The sequence below is a fragment of the Cuculus canorus genome, chromosome 1 (assembly GCF_017976375.1).
Source record: "Cuculus canorus isolate bCucCan1 chromosome 1, bCucCan1.pri, whole genome shotgun sequence".
Lineage (NCBI taxonomy): Eukaryota > Metazoa > Chordata > Aves > Cuculiformes > Cuculidae > Cuculus > Cuculus canorus.
The window spans coordinates 92841789-92863674 of record NC_071401.1 but is presented as its reverse complement, the minus strand read 5'-3'; the positions used below and the strand labels follow the sequence as shown (position 1 = coordinate 92863674).

Sequence of the window (21886 nt, the reverse complement as noted above, 5' to 3'; positions counted from 1 at the left end):
CCGTGAACAGGTACGGTCAGACTCGACGATCTCAAAGGTCTTTTCCAACCTAGCGACTCGACATTCCCCTCCTCCTGGAATCGACCACACTGCACCTCCTCCCCGAGGGCAGTGGGAACGCGGGCGGGCAGAGCGGTTCCTGCCCCCCTCCTCCCTTCGGATCCCGCCCTCGCCCCGGGACTCACCACCCCTCCCTCCCCGCTGCCCGGGATCCCCCCGGCACCTCCCCCGCGCGGGACCGGGCGGCGCCGCAGCGCAGCCGGGGGGATCCGGGAGCGGCGCCGCCGGGTTTTGCCTCGCGCCCGCCTCGCGCGGCTCCCTCCCTCCCCCCTGTAACAAAGAACAGGCGGCGTGGAGGAGGAAGAGGAGGAGGAGGAGGCCGCAGCCGCCCCCCCTCCCCCCGCCTCACGCACCCCAGGCCCGCGCGCCGCGGGGGTCCCGCTGGCGGGTCCGGAGAGAGCGTTGTGGGGGAGAAAGAGGGAGCAAAAGAACAAGGAAAGAGGGATGGAGGGAGAAGGCAGGGAGGCGGCGGGCGGGAGCGCGGGGAAGCGGCGTTACCTGCCCGGGGGGGAATGGCCAGACTCGGATCGGATCCGCGCTCCGGGTTCCGATCCGCTCCGGAAGCCACGCGACGCCGGAAGGCAGCTCAGCCGCAAAGGACGACGGGAAATGTAGTCTCGGCGGCGCCGCCGCACGTGGAGTCCCGGTACCAACTGCCCCGCTGCGCTGGGGCTGCCGGGGGGCAGGAACACCCGCTTGGGAAAGAGCGTTGGGGGCGTTAATTGGATGAGGGGGCGGCCAAGCCCCTCTCCTGATATTTGTGAAGTCTGGCAATCAGGAGATGTCCCTGGTGGCTGGAAGAAAGGCAACATTGTGCCCGTTTTTAAAATGGGTAGAAAGGACGATCCTGGGAACTACCGAGCTGTCAGCCTCACCTCTGTGCCCGGGAAGATCATAGATCCTCCTGGGAGCTGTGCTAAAGCACATAGGGGGCGGGGAGGCGATTAGTGGCAGCCAGTGTGGCTTCACCAGGGCAAGTCTATCCCTGCCCATCACAGAGGGTTGGAATTAGATGATCTTTAAGGTCCCTTCCAACTCATACTATTCTAAGTCCTGTATGACTAGGTGAGGGGCAGGTTTAGACGAGACATAAGGAGGAATTTCTTCACCATGAGGCTGGTGAGGCACTGGCACAGGTTGCCCAGGAAGCTGTGGCTGCCCCATCCCTGGAGGTGTTCAAGGCCGGGTTGGATGGGGCCTTGGGCAGCCTGATCTAGTGGGATGTCCCTGCCTATTGCAAGGGAGTTGGAACTAGATGATCTTTAAGGTCCCTTCCAAGCCTAACTATTCTATGATTCTATGACTGTTGAGTCCAACTGTATCTGCCCTCCACTAAATCATATCTTTAAGCACTTCATCTCCCGTCTTTCAAACGCCTCCAGGGATGGGGACTCCACCACCTCCCTGGGCAGCTGTGCCACTGCCCGGTAACCCTTTTGGTGAAGAAATGTTTCCTAATGTGAACATGCCCTGGCACAATCTGACGCCATTCCCTCTCTTATTGCATTGGAATAATTCCCCCAGGGAAGTGGTGGATTCCTCTACACTGGGTGCTTTTAAGGATCAGCTTGACAGGTGCTGGGCCGTCTCAGTTAAAGTGTTCATCACCTGGATCAGATCATAACTGAGGTCCCTCCCAACCTGGCATTCTATGATTTTATAATTGTGAGAAACACTTATTTACTGGTAAAATATTGAAAAGGACAAAGTCTTCGAAGCAAAGGCAATAATATTTTTATTTTACAATTCAGCACTGAATCGGACACCCTTCTAAAAAGACGTCCCTTCTTACAAAAGCAGTAGGTATACATGCTAGTTTTAGACGAAGAACTGAGTAAGTCCTCAAATAATGTTTATTTTTTTAGGTTATCCAACCATGTCTGGAGACTCTCTTCAGGTTATCTCTTGATTTAAGACAACTACATCTTACAAGACAATTAAGCATATCAATAAATTCTGGCAACTATAGGAGAGTGTTTTTCCTTTCAGGTTATTCATCCATGTCTGGAGATTGTCTGCATATTATCTCTTGATACAAGACAGATTTATATTACAAGATAATTAAACATACAAAGCAGCTGCAGTAAAACTTATCAAGTAATTCTCACATAATTATTACTTGAGAAGAGACCAACATTCACCTCTCCACAGCCTCTTCAGGCAGTTGTAGACAGTGTTAAGGTCTCCCCTCAGCCTCCTTCTCTCTAGGATAAACAACCTCGGCAGCTAACCCTAGCCCTAAACCTAACCATAACCCCAACTCTAACTCTCCCTAACCCTATCCTAACTCTAACTCTCCCTAACCGTACCTAACCCCTAACCCTATTCCCTCAGTCAGTCCTCGTAAGACTTTTCTTCATCCGTTCACTGGCTTCATTGCCCTTCTCTGGATGCACTCCAGCTCCTCAATGTCCTTCTTAGTGAGGCCCCAAACTGAACACAGGAGTCGAGGTGTAGCCTCACCAGCATGGAGTACAGGGCCACCATCACTTCCCTGGTCCTGCTGGCCATGCTGTTTATGATACAAGATGCCATCAGCCTTCTTGGCCACCTGGGTACCCTGCTGGCTCATATTCAGTCGACTGAACGGGGGGGAGCTGCCATGGAACTTGGTTTTGCACCCATGCTGCACAGCCTGGGTTCTTCCCTTCTCCTCCCAGAGAGGAGTCCCATCCATCAGAGGCATTGAAGGGTCTGTAGGAAAGATGGGCACAGGCTCTTCGGCAAGGCCTGTTGTGACAGAATGAGTGGTAATGGTTTTAAACTCGGGGAGGGTATGTTCAGACTGGATATAAGGAAGAAATGTTGTACAATGAGGGTGTTGAAACACTGGACCAGGTTGCACAGGGAGGTAGTAGAGGCCCCATCCCTGGAAACACTCAAAGTTAGGTTGGGCTCTGAGCAACCTGATCAAGTTGAAGATGTCCCTGCTTCTGCAGAGGGGTTGGACAAGGTGATCTTCAAGGTCCATTCCAACCCAAGCCATTCTATGATTCACAGAAACTCCACATGGGCACATGGCAGGCTGTAGGCCCAATGGCTTTTTATCTCCATTAAGCCTTGAACAAGTCGTCTGTACCCAGGCCTCCTTGGTGCTAACAAGCTCAGTGCTCCTAAATCCCATCAGTCCTGCGTTACCAGGACGTTATCAGGGTCCAACCTTGCTTTGCTGATAGCAAAGTGCCTGGCCCCACACACCATTCAGGAACAACCACCAATGCCTATTTTCATATGTAATGGGCTACCACTGAGACCTGGCTCCCATGAAACTGCCAGCAGTGTGCCCAGGTGGCCAAGAAGGCCAACGGCATCTTGGCTTGTATCAGAAATGGGGTCACCAGCAGGTCCAGGGAGGTTATTCTCCCTCTGTACTCGGCGCTGGTGAGACCGCACCTCGAATACTGTGTTCAGTTCTGGACCCCTCACCACAAGAAGGATGTTGAGGCTCTGGAGCGTGTCCAGAGAAGAGCAACAAAGCTGGTGAAGGGGCTGGAGAAAAAGTCTTATGAGGAGCAGCTGAGAGAGCTGGGGTTGTTTAGCCTGGAGAAGAGGAGGCTGAGGGGAGACCTTATTACTCTCTACAACTACCTGAAAGGAGGTTGTGGAGAGGAGGGAGCTGGGCTCTTCTCCCAAGTGACAGAGGACAGGACAAGAGGGAATGGCCTGAAGCTCCACCAGGGGAGGTTCAGGTTGGATATTATGTTAGGAATGGTTGGACTCAATGATCCAATGGGTCCTTTCCAACCTTGTGATTCTGTGATTCTGTGAAACAGAAGGTGCAGACTTGGTACCCTTGGCTCCAGGTGCTTTAAACCCCACTTCTGCTTACTGCAGCGTTCACCCCTCTCCCAGGTGAAATGTGTGCTGTGCTGCCAAGAGCACCTGTCCAGAGGCAGAGACCAGGGCCAAGAAGTACCTATGGGTTATGTATCCAAGCTTTATGTATTCAAGTAAGATGCCCCAACTTGTTCCTCTGGTTAGAAGTGTTGCCTACAACAGAGTTCCCCCTCAGAGGCGTAATGCAGTGCTTCCTGCCGCTATGGTGTGTCTGGCCAGTCATTACAGTAAGAACACTCGTGAAGATTCAAAGATGATGGAAAACAAGTGCCAGTTCTGTCCCCGCTAAAGGACATGCTCTTCTCATGGCTGACTTTAACAGTTGGCTATGGCCAGGCCCTTGCTCACCACTCACCTTACCTTTCTCAAGTCCCCTTCTCCACAAGTACCCAGTTTCAAAAGGAACGCGTAGAGACTACAGTGACTCTCTTCTTGCTAAGCGCTCGGGTAAACTGAAGCAATGCAGCATTCAAATTTTGAAAATGTTTCTTCTTGGCAGAGTTAGTTCAAGGAAGGGGAACTGTTTATTCTTCAAAAATGACTCACCAGAAGTTTTCAAAGAGCACAGGACTAGTAAGGGGAATTTTTCAAGGACCTAACCACATGTATGGGTCATTTGCTTTTTCAAAGACCTAAGCCGACTGGTTTTTAGTTTTGTATAGTCTGCTTTTACTTATTTTTCCTGCACTTCTCAGTGCATTTTCACATTCACAGTACCATTTTTCTCCAGCATCCAGTGCACAAGGGTGGTTATCCTACTTGCAGTGTGTTCGCTTTGTCAGAATAAGTATTAACTAATTCAGAATAGTTATCTGTATGTCTCTTAGCTGAAGCAGTCTGGATTTGCAATGCATATGAGTCTGGACCCTGCAGCTTCAAAATGGTTTCTGTATTGTTTGTTTTTTGGTCAGTGTTCTTACCTTTCTGCAGAGTTAATATCAGACTGATAACATGCATCTCAGTGATGCAGAGAGATGAATAAAGATCCCTTCCATTCATTATTTAAGAATGATGAACTGGAGGAAAAAGTATGGTGCTACATTTTTGGGACAAAAAACTCTCGTGTGGCACTACAGGCTTGGGAAAGAATAGCTTGAAAGCTGCCTGGTAAAGAAGGACCTGAGGGTGTTGGTTGACAGCTGGCTGAATGTGAGCCAACAGTGTGCTCAGGTGGCCAAGAAGGCCAATGGCTACCTGGCTTGGATTAGAAACAGCGTGGCAAGCAGGACCAGGGAGGTGATTCTCCCCCTATACCCAGCACTGGTGAGACCGCACCTCGAATATTGTGTTCAGTTTTGGGCCCCTCTCTACAAGAAAGACATTGAGGTCCTGTAGCACGTTGAGAGAAGAGCAATGAAACTGGTGAAGGGGCTGGAGAACAAATCTTATGAGGAATGACTGAGGGAGCTGGAGTTGTTTAGCCTGGAGGAGGCTGAGCTTACCTTATTGCTCTCTACAACTGCCTGAAAGGAGGTTGTGGAGAGGTGGGTGTTGGTCTCTTCTCCCAAGTGATAGGACAAGAGGAAATGGCCTCAAGCTGTGTCAGGGGAAGTTTAGATTGGACATTAGGAAAAATTTCTTTGCAGAAGGGGTTATCAAGCACTGGAACAAGCTGCCCAAGGAAGTGGTTGAGTCCCCATCCCTGGAGGTGTTTAAAAGGTGGGTAGATGAGGTGCTTTGAGACATGATTTAGTAGTAGACAGGTATGGTTGGAGCTGATTATTTCCAAGGTCTTTTCCAATCTAATGATTCTATGAATCTATGATTTTTTTCCTGCTCTCACTTTGATAGGTCTTGTCAGTTTTGCTAGCGTACACAAACAGCATCACACAAGTTAACAAACCTTACCCAAGATTACAGCAGGAAGGAAAAGTAAGATTGTTTGTTGGGAGACTATTAGGAAATTTCAGCCAAACACTTCAAGAACATGAACTAAACAGGCATAGAAATGTGGGCTGTTACGCCCAGTAAGGCTACTTACAATTTCCTTGCAAAAGAAGGTACAGCACTCACTTTGGGAAGGAAAATAAACACGCTACCGTGACTATGTTCACGTGAATGCCTATTTTTGGTGGCTTTGGTTTTGTTTTTTGATTTTTTTTTTCCCCTTTCCTCAGTTTGGTAGGGTTTTGTGGCAGCATTAATTTAGAATATTTTTTTTTTTCAGTAAAATAATAGCAAGAGAACCTCATTCCCAGGCTGTGCTCATCTTACTACTAGTGGCTTCTATTTAGGATCTAGGCCCTAATACTCCTCCCTCTTGGACCCTAAAAATTACAAATGGTGTACAAGAAAGCTGGGGAGGGACATTTTACAAAGGCACGTACTGATAGGACTAGGGGCAATGGCTGTAAGTTGGAGAGGGGCAGATTTAGACTAGACATTAGGAGGAAATTCTTCACCACGAGGGTGCTGAGGCACTGGCACAGGTTGCCCAGGGAAGCTGTGGATGCCCCATCCCTGGAGATGTTCAAGGCCAGGTTGGATGGGGCTTGGAGCAGCCTGATCTAGTGGGAGGTGTCCCTGCCCATGGCAGGGGGCTTGGAACTGGATGATCTTTAGGGTCCCTTCCAACTTAAACTATTCTAAAATTCTATGATTCCATAACATAACAGAGAAAAGGAAAATAAGTAGCCACGATGAGTTCCACAAATTCTTCCATCAGATTCCTACTCAGTCCATGTTTCAGACAATTTCTCAAGGAACAAGGGGCGACTTGATATGACTGGGGTTATCAGAAACAACTCACAACTGTCAGCACAGCACAGGTGGAGAATTCTGCTCCTGAATAAACAGGTAAATGGACTGTGTTAACCAACAGGTTGAATTAGTGGGGTTGTCTAGAAAATTGTTTGTTACACTTGGCAGACTACGTATGTAAGACAGCACACCACACAGAGACAATTGGCTTTTATTGTATGTACAGCAGTAGTTATTTCTTTAAAAAAATCCTCTTCTCAGGCTTTTTAGTGATATAATAAATCTGTACATCATAGACTTCTTAATTGCACCAACTTAATTTTGTGCACACACAGAAAAAATAAAGGAAAAAAACCACCACAGAAGTAACTATCACAGTTGAATGCTAGAAAAAAATGTTTTACTCTACCTGGAATATCAAAGCATAATACATTATTGGGAAATACAGTGTTAAGTATTGCAGAGACCTCAGACTCATCCTTTCCAGTTATTTTCACGTCATGCCAGCACCTTGCATAGTAACACTTTGGATATCCTGAGTGAAATGATACTATTCACCCTCAACTTAATCACCCTTGTTATACAGTTAATCTTGAGCTGTTTGTCACCAAGGCTGTGGCTTAGCAACGTACAGAAGCATATGCTGACTTTAAACACATGAATAAATCCACTTAGGACCTGTGGAGGTCAAAGCATGAGGTCAACTGTTCCCATTTACACTGGGAATGTCTTAGCCTGGAGCTATGGTATACTTAATTCTGTACCAGGATAAGCACTTATCTCAAACTTCAGCTCTACAACTCAAAAAATGCAATAAACGAAAATGAAAAAGCCATGTGGCTCCCAGCTTGTCTAGAATTCTTGTGACACCTGGAGTTACCAGAGCCGAAAAAGATGTTAAAACAAGAGCAAGATTCTTATTTTGCTTCTCCATACGCATTTGGTAGCATTTTATGTAGTCAACTTCACTTTTTCCTACACTTTGCATATCAAGAACACCAAAACTTTACAAGAAATGCACAGCAGAAAGCTTTTGCTTGAAAACCACCTAGAAACAGCCAAGAAATGCAATACCACGAAATGCTGTAAAATTTCACTGATCCTCAAAATTGGTATCATTGCCAGGCAATAGTACACATCAAACAAAGCCTTGCTATAAGCCAAGTCCCCTCAGGGTCAAGACCATAACTACTGATCTATATGACCTGGAGCCCCAACCCCTCTCTCAAAAAAAGGACAGAGGAAAAAGAAAATTGAAGAGGAAGCAAAAGAATAAAGCCCAGTGTTTATGCATGCATGGTTCATGACCTGTCCATTAAGTTGAAGAAGTTGCCATGGGTATTTTGCTTTTTTAAATGAATATGAACTTTTTTCCCACAACGACATTCCTTCTCCTTCCTGCCACCTAAGATTCACAAGTTTTATATATAGTTAGGAGTGAAATGATGATCATTTCTTCCTGGAGTATACAGGAAGTGAAATACTGGTGACTGAGAGGCAAAGGCCCCCCTCCTCTTTAAAGTGACTTTTAAAGTGACCTGTCACTTTAAGAAAGTTACCTAGCTCACACTTGAGATATTACGTAGTTTTATCGCTTTAATCTACAAAGAGAAATTTAATTCTTGTACTACTTACTCAGTCAAAATTCAAACTAAAGCCAAGGCAAATCTTGGTTAGGTAAGGATGCAGGTTGTCCCCATCAAGGCAAATGAAAAGCTAAAATGCCATAAAGCAAAACAAACCACAAACACAGATTAAGAAGGTTCAATTATGGGCAACAAAAGACTTTAGAAAGAAAAAGCAAGCTTTCATCTCTTAATCCTCTGCTGTACAGAACATCTAGAAACACAAAAGTGTAAGAAAAAGGGCAAAAAGGAAAACGGATTTCACAGGTGGTTTCCAAGCTATTGTTCTGAAGTAATTAAACTGGAAGACAGAAAACATAGAAAATAAGTTTTCAGTGTCGTATCATGCAGAGATTTGTTTTGCTGTTCAAATGTATAGTTATTAAAATCATGAAGACTGTGAAACATAAAAGAGCAAAATTATTCCCTTCAGCATCCTTCACACAAGCGTATAGGAAATACCCAGCACCTCACAGGATACATTGCAGTGTTTAGTAATGGCAGTTTTCAAACCCAGTGCTCCCACCCCAAACCTGTAGCATAGCTCCTGCTGGTTGCCCGGATCCAATTCACATTGACCTAAATACTAGTACACAAAAAATGTACGTACTTGGATCTCCTGATCTTAAATGACTACCTAATCATTTCGAGATACAACATTATGGGCCTTTGGGGTTGTCACAAGTGAGCAACTCAATTCTCCCTTTGTGTTTAGTACTTTTGCTTGCTTTTACAAGACATAAATTATTGGTAAAGGAGTAGGAAGGGGAACAGACCAATCAGATATGGAGGTCAGACATCAAACCAAATGATGTTTATTCTCCTGAGTGGTGAAGGCAATTAAAAAACCCCAAGATTCCCTTTTTACCCCAAATGCCTTGATTTCCTCATCTTAAAAATTCACTCTATTATATGTGAACCCAAATCTTCATGCAGTTTGCAGTACAGAATTTTCTTGGTTCCCACCATCAAGACATACATTTAGGCAATTACCAAGACCTTAACAAAGAGGAACCAAAACCCCACTTCATTGTGTATCTGTTCTTTGGAGTAAGCTACAAACCAACCCTGCCTATAATCTGCAAGTTAGTCAGTGTTCTTTCCACCCCATTCTACAGTATATGATAAAGCTTTTGTAAATTATTATAAAATCTCAGTTCAGTAACTTAAGCAGACTTCAATTAGTGTTATTTATGTACTCACTTTACATTCCCAATTCCACAGCTCTTTGCTTTTAGTGTAAGGGGGTGCTACCCATGAAGCTCAGTCTCACTTTGATTTCTTGAACTCAGTGACAAATTGTGTTTTTCTCCTTGAGCAAACAAGGCTAAGAATTTCAAAAACATGACAGGGATTTGACTCCCCCCACACCGCCCTGTCAAGCAAAGAGCTCCTAGTAAAGTCAAGGGAAAAAGTATGTGGAGAGAACGTAACATTTTTTTTTAATATGTTCATGTTATTAGCCACTGTCAAACAAATTAGGAAACCTAAATTCTATTTTGTATTAAATGAACAATAAACAAAAGGGTTCAAGCACATTCAAGCTGGACAAACCTGTATTACCAAACTGGAATCTCCAAGGACACTACACCTCTAGAAGACTCATTTGTAAGCAATTTTCAAAATACAGATTAAAATGCCTTCAAGTGTTTTCATAATAAGCAGCATGCTTAAGCGTACAACTATTTGATAGTCTGGACTGCTGTACTACCACAGTGATTTTAGGAGGCTACACATACATAGTATTTTTAAACAGTAGGCTCAGTTAAAAGATTTTGTCAGTTCATTTCTTCTAATATTTTCTTGGTGAAAAAGAACCCAAAACTCCTCTAGTTTTATATTATTTGTGAGAGTATTTACCAAGGAATCTAGAGTCCATTAGAAGCTTTGAAATGTGTTTCTGTTCTTCAGTGACCTTCTAGCTTTGAAGAATGGTTTAAGTTGAAAGCCCAAATATCTGCCGAAGTGTTGGATGTCTTTTAAGGGGAGGAAGGGGGGAAGGAATTACTGTTGGCAAAGCAGGCACAAATCTGTCATCCATTCATGTCAGTTATTCAGATGGAATGGATGTTTTTCTTGGCTAATGAGAACAGACTTGGTCCTTTGTCCTCAGTTGGAAAGTAGATGATGGAAAAGTACAGGTATGCGTGAAAGATGGTACCTGTGAAACACTGACTATTTTACTCTTCTTAATACCCAAACCAAGAACTATCCCTTTACTTTCATCAGGCTTTCCTTTTAAAGGGGCCAGCTGCAGTATCTAAAGAGGAAAAAAAGTAAAACAACCTCACTCATCCAACCCACTGCATGACAACACTGGTAGATCTAGAAACTGAAAGACGACTAAGGGAATTGCTGTTACTATTTTTTAAAAAGCTCTCTTCATAACTGTGTTTCCTAAGATCTCAGTAAGTGTTTGGCAAATAAAACAAGCTGTCTAATGAAAAGTATTACAGGGGTAAACGGGCTCTATTTATCACTTATTGCTCCTAGCTTTGCACGTGATATGGTGGTTACTATACTTGTCTAACAAGTACTTTGGAGAAGGAATGAGAGCCCCTATGATAGGTTTTTGCACTAGCAACTCAGCTTCTCACTTAGGGAAGAAAAGCTACATATAAGAATTTGTAAATGTCTTGTTTGCAAATAGACTCAAGTAGATTTAAAAAAAGTTCTGTGTTTTTTTTTAGCACAACATCCACAGAACATTAAACAATATGCTAGTACAAGTATTTGCATAATTTATTGATTTATGGCTAATATCAAAGGCATCTCTCCACCTACATGGACCGAACAGTTATTACAGCAGGCTACAGTTATTACAGTAGGCTATCTTAATCAGCATTTTAGTTCTGCTTCTGAAAACTTACCCGTTTCCAAATTACAATACAAACTGGATCTGGGTCTCTCTTTTCCCTTTCAGCCTGACTAGAGAAACAAGTTGAGACTTGCGTTGCTACTATTCCGAGGCTGGAGCAAGGAAGCACAGTGCTATGTATCTTCTCTCTTTCTAGTGGTTCAGTCATGTACAGCATGCATGATGTTTCAGTTCTTAGCTCTCTGTTAACATAAACCAGGTGCTCATATGCAGGTTCTCCCTATCTGCACCATTCCCCATCCTCCCTCATCTTCTACAATAAACCACATGGTCCTCCACAAGTTCCTCCAAAAGGTCATGATACAATTAGTGCAGCTTGTATTTGGAGGAGCAACTTTATACTCAGAGAGAAAAAGTGTTCTGGAAAAATAAACAAAGATGACGAGCCTTCTGTTTATTCCTGGACCACTGTATTAGTGAACATCACTTTAGGCAAGTCATCAGCCATATCTGTATTCTCTAGTACTGCTCTGTAAACAAATGGTCAGCTGCTGTGCACATATCCCACCAGAGAGTGTTCAGCCTCATACGTATGGTTCTGCTGAAGCACCATTCAGTTTGTTCTTGCTTTTGTTTTTGGAAAGGAGCTTTCTGCTCAGAATACGTGAAAGCGTGCCTCCCTTCTTGCGTGTTTCCTCTGACAGTGGCTGCTGCAAGTAGACAAGATCATTGTGCGATTGACTCATTCCTGGATCCTTCTGATGATGTCGCCGTCGGAAGAAGAGCTTTGCGCTTTTTTTCAAAATCCCACCTGCAGAAGCAAACAGCAGAGGTGCAGGACACTTTAGACAGAACAGGCTGCTTTCCTCTTGGAGCTAAGCTTTAATTTTAACTGCAACACAACTGAAAAAAGCGTTGGTCTTAAGACATTTCCAGCTTAAGCATCAACCTTATAACAATTCAGACAATGTTAGAAAGCTAGGAGTGTGGTGAATCTAAAGCAAGTAGATTTATGGTCTATAACCTAGAGGCCATAGTCTGAATTCCACCTTGGAACAATAGATTTCAGATACTGTCAAACATGAGCAATCGTTGTGCTTTTAGCCACAGGCACACATACGTACACAACATTCTACTGAATCCACCTTGCTCCACTGCTGATCCATCTCTCTCCCAGCTGAACACATCCGAGAAATTCAGACTCTGTGTCAGTATCTATTTCTCTGTTTCTCCTCACTCCATGCAAGTAGCATGCAAACGGAATTGCTTAGGTTCATGACAGACTGTGGTATTTCTAGATCTATGCATATCCACTCGCACAGCAGAAACACTGAGAAGAGCTTACATACATTACTAGAGGAGCACTAAAGAAAAAAGGTATTTTCCTTCATTTCTTTCCGAAATTATACTGCTGAAAATGAAGAAGAGCTACTGAGAAACACACCTATGAGCAATCAAACAGTAATCCTCTGATTTCAACTTCTAAAGCCAATCCACACATCTTGTGTAAGTCTCCTTCCTTATACTTCATTAATTTCAGCTGGTCTTCTGAAATCTACGATACTGTTGAAACATACACATGCACAGCGTTTGATGTGGGTTGTACACTGGGTTCTCACACGTCAAACAAGCATATCCAATTTTTCCAATACAATAAAAAACAGAGTATTTTACAAAAAGAATGAAATAGAGGAAGTCATGTTGCTCTCTGCCGTTTCAGAGATCAGAGGAGATGAACAGAGAAGATCAGCCCGTGATGCACAAAATCACAGAATGCTTTGGGTTGGAAGGGACCTTTACAGGTCATCTCGTCCAATTCCCCTGCAGAAGCAGGGTCATCTTTGACATATTTAATTAGATCAGATTACTCCGAGCTCCATCCAATCCCTCAGGACAGAGAACTCCACCAAAATGAAGGTGGCATTTTAACTTGAAGTGAAGGACACTGTTGGTGCTGGAGAACAGTACCTGGCAGTCACTATGCATGCAGTAGATGTATTCTGCTGCAGCATTCTATCTGGCAGCATATATTCTACACAAATTCAGTAGCACTACCTACAGTAACAATCATGAAACACCTACTATTTTAAAAATCCCATTAGGAATAGCAATTCATTTCAAACAGATTAAAAATAACACTACATCTGCTTCTAATAGGTTCAGAAATTTGCTTAAATCCCTTCTGTAGTAAATTATGTTGCTTTATTTTGTTGTGTTCCTTCCCCTGATCCCATCTCAAACTTATTATGCAGGCAAGGCAATCGCAGCTACCATCTTACCAGGAAGTGAGGACTCATGTTGGCAATACCAGCTACCAGCACTCTTCTCTCTTTGCAATCTCAGGTTGTTTTTGCAGCCACTGTCCTGCCAAATTCCACCTTCCCTTTCCATGTGCACAAGTATGCCTGATGCGTAAGGCAGCAGGACTGCAGCTGGCAGAGACAATGCTCCGGGTTACCAGCAACACTCAGCCTGGTGTCAGTACATCAGCGCAATGTTAAAATAGCAACAGTTTTGTGCAGAACTGGGCGATGCCATTGTCCAAGTAGCACGAGCCAATTTGAATGAAGGAGGACCCAGGTAGCAAGCCAACACAGGAGCCTTCTGGCAGTCAGACTAGTACGTGAGGACAGTCACCTCCCTGGCAAAGCTTCCACACCTCATTTCCACACCAATATCTGGTTTTTCAGTTCTTTCTCGGTTCAGCTATTAATTCCTGTCATTGCACGGTGTTGATTCTGCTCTTCCTCCCATTGCAAACGGAGATAAAAAGCAACACACAAACCAGTTCTTTCATGTGATACTGTGCAATACCTACAATTGCTTTTTTGTCCCCTAAGGACTTGACACAGGCTGTGTGTCAATTTGCACAGCAACAGCTGCAGAAGAGGTATTTCATGGCAGCTCTGTTGTACACAGCCAGATGCTTCGTTGTTCAGATCCCAGCAGTAATAAACATGTCCTTGGGATTATTACTTTGTATTTTAAGGACAAAGCACTCAGCATCTGGGAAGGTATTCTAGCATGTTTTGTCTTGCTGCTGCTGAGACCTTTCTCGCAGGGTGGAAGCAGAAGTCAGCTGAAATCAACTAGAACTCATGGATATGAATCTTGACTGCTCTGCCATTACCCTATTGATTGATCTTTTTGGCAAGGCAGTACCACTTGAAGCTGTTGTCAACAGCATAAAAGAAACACCATCCAACCCCATGATACTGACAGCCGTTAATATGCAAAGGCCAGGGTTACTGACGAGGTCTTGCTGCTGTTCGGCTTTTGTTTTAGCAGTCAGCTGTTCTGCCCATCAGTCTTGGCAGCTGCAGCTGAAGCTGTGCCAACAGAAGGAGTAGGACAGAAGTGTTTATCCATAAGCAGCTATTTAGTCCTATCTCTTCAGACTGACTTCCCATACTAGAAAACAGAACCGAACCAAGAATGGTGCAAAAATTGTGCTGGTGTCTTGCGGTTAACTTGCTGCAGCTGAAAAACTGCAGGAAGCACTTCTCTGAGAACAGCATAGGCTCAGCACAAGCAGCAGCCCCCTATGACATGACAGCTCCTCGTGTTTTGCAAGGTACTGAGGTCATTGCTGCCTGGAAGCTTGCCACATCCCCGCTGCCACCCGTCAGTCTCTAGCCAGTTTGGTACGTGCTGCCTGACAGTGGCTCCAGCTGTTGTGCAAGCATGCACCCCTGCTAAGAAGACAGGGTAGGGCAAATCGCAAGCTTGGCGATGCTCGTGCTGTTTGCATGCTTACTTCTCAGGTTCAACAGGATCCATATGCCAGCTCTGCCCCTAGCACCAGGAGATAAGCAGAGACCATGTCAAGAGCGCTGTGGAGACTGACTGGTCTTCATAGGCTCCTCTGCATTAGTTTAGAGTGTTCTGAAAATGCGTGTGGGGCTATGATCACTTCTGAATCTATTTTTTGTTAATGGAGGAAGATTTCCTTCCACAGCTACAAGGACATGAATAAAGATCAATTCTTTCCATTCCTTCCCAACTTCCAAAACACTTTTATCCAGATGCTTTTGTAATTGCCAATAGCTCTACAAGTTAGGCTGGAAAAGAGATCTAGAAAACTGTCAGCAGCAGGTTTTAAAACAAGCTTTCTGTGTATGCATATCCAATTATGGTGTCACACACAGTTTGCATGAGCAGATGTTTGATCGGTAACTAGATACTACAGGAATGGGTGTGATGGAGAGAGATCAGGAATGTACAGCACCCTTTCAAGCCTTCCTTACTGTCCATTCTGTGTGACCCACCTGGATGGCACGTCCACCAGCAGAATGATTTCTTACAGCAGACTAGTCTGCTAAGACACCTGAGCACGGGAAGGTAATTTTGGAGGGAGGAAAGAAATGGATGGGGAAGGAAGAAAACGAGTGCCAAACGATGTTTTGCTTCAGTTTTTTACAATGGTAGAATCATTGTAAAGCTACATTTTCTTAAAAAGTAAGGCAAAATAACTTACTGTGTAGGTAATTAATTCTGGTTGGCATAGTAGTCCTCTTAAGTTTATAAAAGGGAATGGGTAAGAAAAAGGAAGTCAGAAAGGTAAAAAAGCAAAAATACACAACAGTAAAAAAAAAAAAAAGACAGGGCTAACTTTAAAACATTAATATGTACACAAGGCTTTTTAAAGCAGAAGAGGTTTTACTTGGTTTTTTTGTTGTGTTTGTTTCTGCGGGTCTTTCTTAAACGAAAGCCTTTGACAAAACAGAAAACTTGAACTATTCAAAGCTAGCTGAAGGCAAGGGAGTTGAAATGTTTCCCTATTTCACTCCATAAAAGCTACTCAGCTGTGACAAAGTATAGATTCAAAACTTCCACAAAGAGATCCGAATGTAAAGAAAGGGATTTGAGAGCGTTTTTTTTGGGTTTTTTTCAAGATAAGACAACTCTTTCAAATATTAGAGATACCTTGCCCTTTTTAGCAGTCCTATACTACACAAGATCTTTAAAAGCCGGATCTCCTTGCAGCCTGATGCATAGGCTAAAAAAAACCCCTAGACAACAACTCACACGCAAACTCCCCCTTGCTTGTTTTAGAACACATTAAAGAAGAGTCTAGAGGTTTTGCAAAATCTCAATCAGCTTCCTACACTCTTCCAGGCTCTGAATGAGACAAATCCCCTCATGACTACCCCCTTACCCCACCCAAAACTTTCCAATGCCTGACCAATTGATCTATCAGGTGGAGCAATACAGCTGTGAGACAGGCAGAAAAACTCAAGGGTCTAAGGGAGAGCCTTGACAAAGAGGTCCAGTGTATGCCTTATGTGGGGGAGGATTACGATAATCTAGTAATATACTCCTTGTTTACATGAACGTGGTTTTTATTGAGGAATTGACAATATGGCTAGTAATTTCTCTCCAGATAACTGAGTTGGGCTTAGTGAGCTGCCCTTCAACAGTGGACAATAAGTAATGAGATGAAATTTAACAAGTCAAAATGCTGGATTCTGCATCTAGGATGGAGTAATGCTGGGTACAAGTATAAGGAGGAGAGGAGTGGTGAGAGAGCAGCTCTGCAGAAAAGAATCTGGGGGTGCCAGTCAACAGCAGGGTCAATATGAGTCAGGAGAGTGTCCTGGCAAACAGCCTCCTGAGGTGCATCAAACACAGTACAACCAACCATTCAAACGAGGTGATTATCTCACTGTATTTAGCATTGGTGTGGCTTCACCTGGAGTACTGCATGCAGTTCTAGGCTGCATGGTTAAAGAAAGATGTGAAGATTCTTGAATGCATCCAAAGGAGGGCAACGAGGCTGGAAGAAATGCCCTATAAGGAACAGCTAATGACTTTGAACCTGTCTAGTTTGGAGAAAAGGAGGCTGAGGGAGCGGCCTCATTACTCCATACAACTTCTTGAAGAGATGAAGTGGAGAAGGAGGTGCTGAGCTCTTCTCCCTGGTATCTAGTGACAGGGAGAAGGTATCTAGTGGACATTAGGAAGCATCTTTTTAACAAGAGAGTGCTCAAACACTGGAACAGACACCCTAGAGAGGTGGTCGATATCACACGCCTGTGAGTGTTTAAGAGGCATTTGGACAATGCCCTTAATAACATGCTTTAACTTTTGGTCAGGCCTGAAGCAGTCAGGCAGCTGGACTAGACAATTGTTGTAGGTCCCATCCAACTGAAATATTCTATTCTATTCTAGTCTAGTCTAGTCTAATCTAGTCTAGTCTAGAGGATGGAGAGTAGTGGAAGAGAGCCCAACTTGCCTCAGGGCCAGAGGACTGCACTCTATGGCTGCTAATAAGACAAGCTTCAACAAACACCATGATCACAAGGAGTTTAGGAACAAAATTAGTAAGAAATGATGAACTACTAGTGTTGCACGATGCTGCCAATTACACAGAGGAAGCAGCATTTACAAAAGCAGAGGTAAAGATCACATACCTTTAGATTTTTTCATGCTCCCAGTTTCTGAAACACTTAGTGAACTTCCAGATATTTCTTCACAGGTCTGATCTAAGAGCGTGTTAGTGTCCCATTGTTGGCTGCCATTCTCCAAACCCCAAGCCTTATGGGCATTTTGTTGTGGGTCAGTATCAGGAACTATTTCTGAAGCACCTAATGACAGCTTTTCATCAGAGGTGATTTTTGCAACAGCTTCCTCCACAGTGCGTGGATCTGCTTCTTTGCAGGAGCTATCCATGGCTGCAGCATAGTCCATCATCAGTGCAGCTTCACTGTCCTGAGATAAAGAGGTCTGCCCAGTGAAAACAAAGACAACAGTGACACAAACCACTCTACTGGAAAAAAAGCCTCCCTGCAAAAGTTCTCTGTTCTTTGCCCTTCTTTACGCATTTACTTGTATTGTTCAGGGTTATCAGAAAGCCACTAGAAGCTTCCTTAGCTCTACTAAAGAAAAGGAACATATAGCCAAGTTTTAATCATGTTGTTAAAGCCAAATGACTGAAAAAAGGAATTAAGCGTGTGCCTTCTACCTATCCTGGACCCACTAAAATAACAGGACTCCTCCCTATATGTGCTGCTGTAATGAAGTATCAGCACACATAGACAATCTTTCGGTCCTTTTAAGAAAATAAGAAGCAAAACATTTCATATTGTAGAAGGACTTCTTGTTAGCTGTATCAGCTAAACACACACCCATGCAGTCCCAGTGCCTCCACATCCCAAACAGTTACATCAGGCACTGTGGCAGCTGATCGTCATTTCCTTCCTCATCACAGGACAGCAATAATAAGGGGATCCATGCCCACAGACCTGGCTTTCACTTAAGAGCTCTTTAAGCATCCTGTGCATAACAGCAAGACTTGACAGCAAATACCCATACAGCAGCCTGCAGGGAAACAGCTACAAGCAGGCACTGAGCATCAGATGGGAGACTGAGGCTGTGGACGAAGAAAATCTGTGAGAGTCTTCTGTTCATCCTCCCTCTGGATCAGAGCCCAGAGGACTAGGAGTTCTTTCAGAGGGTTTTAACAACTTTGAAAAAAATATAAAAGTATTTAATTTTTTTTTACTGTGCATCTTCCCTCCGTGGTTGAAATATAAAGAAAGATAAATTATCCTCTGTTCTCACCTAAAGTGATTTTCCCAAATCTCTAATCATACCACTCACATTCAAGGATACCATTTTTTTCAATCAGACTGTCAAAACTAACTATCAAAACCCAACACTCTCCCTAACAAACCCACCCTGATTTGGCTTAACTTGAAACAGTTACTGAAACTAAGTGGTACACAGACCTAGATCCTGCAGAGACAGCTGAGTGGGAGGCAGCAGAACTCACATTAACATGATACTCTGTGGAGAAAAGACTTTACTAAGCATTAAATATAAGTGTTGTTTTCTGCTCTACCTTGGACACTCCTGATATGATAATGGTGCTTTTCTTTCTAGGAGACTTCAGCTTCTGCTTTGCAGACTCACTTAACTGCCGAATGGCTGCTTCTGCAACAGGATCGGTGCCATTCAGTACCAGCAGTTCTGAAAAGAAAGCATTATTTCACAGGGAAGAAACAAAAACAGGAAAAAACAGAGCAGAAAGGCAGTTTGTTCTCAACTTAAAATTCAAAGAAATTAGCAGAAACACTATAAACACCAGGCCCATCAAAACATCTCGCAACTCTCTACCCACGTCTTGTCTTTCCCTTCTGTTACCCCTTCTTTTGAGTAACGGTACCTAAGTTGCACTTACAAACCCTTGCCCTGAGCACACAGGAAGTTTTGGAAGTCTAGACAAAAAAATCCAATTACTTCAATGCATTGCTACACTGCTGTGACTATAACCCAGAAGCGGTGGGTAGGTATCACAGTCACGAAGAGCCATAGTTCTAACACAATACAAAGCCGGCACATGCTACTGCTTCTCCAGGTAGCTGTTTTGCTATTTTTCTAAACATCTCTCCTTGGCATTTCTAGATTTGCTAGGAGGCTATGATAAGATGGGGAAGGCAAAGTGGCAGTCCCTCTGCTCTTTATCAGCTCCCTCCAAAGCCTGTGATGTGCACTCCCTTTTCCCTTCCAAGCACTGCATAGGGATACAAAACCTTTTTTACAAAATTCTCCTTAGTGACTAAGACAAGTTCCTTTTTAAGTGCAGCCATTTCTGGCATACAGTATGAAAATACTCCAGGTACACCAAATAACACAGTAATCAAATTCGCCAAGCTTAGGAAGAAACAAGGCTAAGACAGTTAACACGACAAAAATCTCCATATTTAATTGTCTGAGATAGGCTTCTCCATTAAGTAACAAAAGAATACAGGCAGCAACAGCACCAGTGTTAATGAAACTGAGGAGTGTCCTTTGTTACTGTGACATTAATGCAATAGAAGATGAGGCCTGAATAATTATGCTGCATCAAGCACCTTGGATACTTTTGGAATTAAAGAGTATGTTTGCACAAGGGGTATGCATGCCCACACATGTCTGAACACTCATCATAAACCTCTACTTTTTCATCTTCCCAGCCACTGCAAAGCCCCCAGAGGCAGCTAAGACTATCCTGGACAGTATCAGTGGCACTTGCCAATTCTTACTGTTGTCATTGCTTAGAGACACAGCATGGCCACAGCTTCTTTTCCATACTGCTTGCTGCTATTTTGGTATCATATTTGTAATAACTACTACCTAAGTTACTGCTATATCAAACGCCTCTTTCATTTAGCTTAAACTTTCATTCTAATAATTAATTCTTCCTGCTGTAATCTATAAACATTTCACAGAAAATCCCTGGCACTCTCATAAAAACACTGTCCACGTCAATGCTCTCTAAGCTGTCTTCAGATAGGTTTTCCAGTAAACGCTTTGTATCTCTAATAAACAGTTATGAGAATCCACTTGGAAGCCTAGCACTATCTTAACATCTCCCAGACTGGCTAAGTAACACCATGCTGCTCCATGGTATCAGCGCACTTCTTAGCCTCTAGGCAGGAAAAGACTCAATTGCTGTTAGAGCTGTTCACAGATACTGGTTCTTATCCTTTCCCAGATTACTGTCTTTTGGCCAATGCATTTCTATCTCCCAGCAAGACTTCTGACTACCAGGAGCAATCTAGGTCATCTCTAGATTGTCCCATCTCCACTCAAATCTGTACAAAGAAAACTGAACATCCACGCAGCTACACTGGGTCACATCTTTTATTACTGTTCCCTACAGACCTACAGAAAGATCAAGTGGTGACCACACAAAGGACTAAAAAAATATGCTGAAGATTGAGTTGCGACTCAAAAAGATAAAATACCTCAGAGACAAAATCAGGTTTAATACAGTCAAAGTGAATTTATAACTAAAGTTATTATCAATGGCATCTGACACCCTGAAGGCACCTCAGCTGTATGCCAGGTGACTTAAGAAGGTGGACAAAGGCACAGCAAAATTGTGTATTTGCGTTAGCACAAAAAAGTTCTCCAAAGAGAATTCAGTCTTCCTTACATTAGTCCAGCCTCATGCCTTCCCTTCAGACAGGAGAGATTTCACAATAGTCTTAGAGATAAGTTTCACAGGGTTTTCCTCTTGTCCAGTGTCCCCCATGCCTTTATAAAGGACGAATCTTTCATTCAAAAGTAAAAGAAAAGACAGCCTGGCTTTTCTGCAGTCACCTCTCCTCTCCAAACCACAGCTCATTGCTATTTATTCAGAACGAGTAATTTAAAACACTGATTAAAAACAGACTTCTTCTGAAAGACTGCTGTATCCTTAACCACAGTACTTGCTAACATAAACACTTCAGAGCCTGTTGAAAGGCAGTAGCCATATGGGTTTGCTCTTATTTTAACAGGATTACATTAATCCCATGTGCAGCACAGACAGATGCATTCTCATTAGCAGATTTGAACATTTCTATTACCTGTATCTGAAGACGATAAAGTTTTGCTGACTGGAGCACCATGAGAATGGATAGCTTGAACAGAGAAATCCTTTTCAATCACCTTTACTTTAACTGGAGTTTTCACAGGAGAATCTGAGGACCAAGTTTTTTCATTATTTAAACTATTCAAGACATTTATTATGAAATTATTAAGAATTTATTATACCAGTGTTAAAGCCTGTTCAAAGAATAAGTGCTTGAGAAAGTTGTTTAATAAAGATTCTCAACGTATGCTTTACCTTAACCTGACCCCAAAAGACCTGTGAAGTGTAGGAATTTCGTTTTAAACATTCTAATGTAATATGCTAGACAACGCGTGTTAAGATCTGCTTTAACAACTCAAAAGAATGCAGATCTTTGTGAGACTTCACATAAAGATTGTTTACAGGTTTTACTTTCATATCTATCCCAATAAGAATCAGAGAATCTACCCCTTGAAAGATACGCTGAAAAAAACACTTTATGACAATAAAACATCAATCCTCATT

General features: G+C 43.3%; 2 protein-coding genes across 7 annotated transcripts in view; both read right to left on the bottom strand.

The window, feature by feature from the left end:
• The window catches only part of PRDM15 (PR/SET domain 15), a 43958-nt gene extending 43328 nt beyond the window's left edge, over nucleotides 1-630 (bottom strand). For all 4 annotated transcript variants that reach the window (XM_054084717.1, XM_054084736.1, XM_054084698.1 and 1 more), the window contains exon 1: nucleotides 559-630. The gene's annotated coding sequence lies outside the window, so the exon portion shown is untranslated. The remainder of the gene's footprint in view (nucleotides 1-558) is intronic.
• A 6162-nt stretch (nucleotides 631-6792) lies between these two features.
• Nucleotides 6793-21886, bottom strand: part of C2CD2 (C2 calcium dependent domain containing 2) — a 43379-nt gene continuing 28285 nt past the window's right edge. The window contains exons 11-15 of one of the 3 annotated variants that reach the window (XM_054076478.1): nucleotides 21378-21491; nucleotides 18884-19011; nucleotides 17454-17766; nucleotides 15518-15554; nucleotides 11725-11851 (exon numbers count right to left, since the gene is read on the bottom strand). In XM_054076478.1, the coding sequence (XP_053932453.1) occupies nucleotides 15529-15554; nucleotides 17454-17766; nucleotides 18884-19011; nucleotides 21378-21491 (581 nt within the window). In that variant the 3' untranslated portion in view covers nucleotides 11725-11851; nucleotides 15518-15528. Of the gene's footprint in view, nucleotides 11852-15517; nucleotides 15555-17453; nucleotides 17767-18883; nucleotides 19012-21377; nucleotides 21492-21886 lie in introns of all 3 variants that reach the window. The other 2 variants (XM_054076468.1, XM_054076458.1) reach the window with 2 other exon arrangements.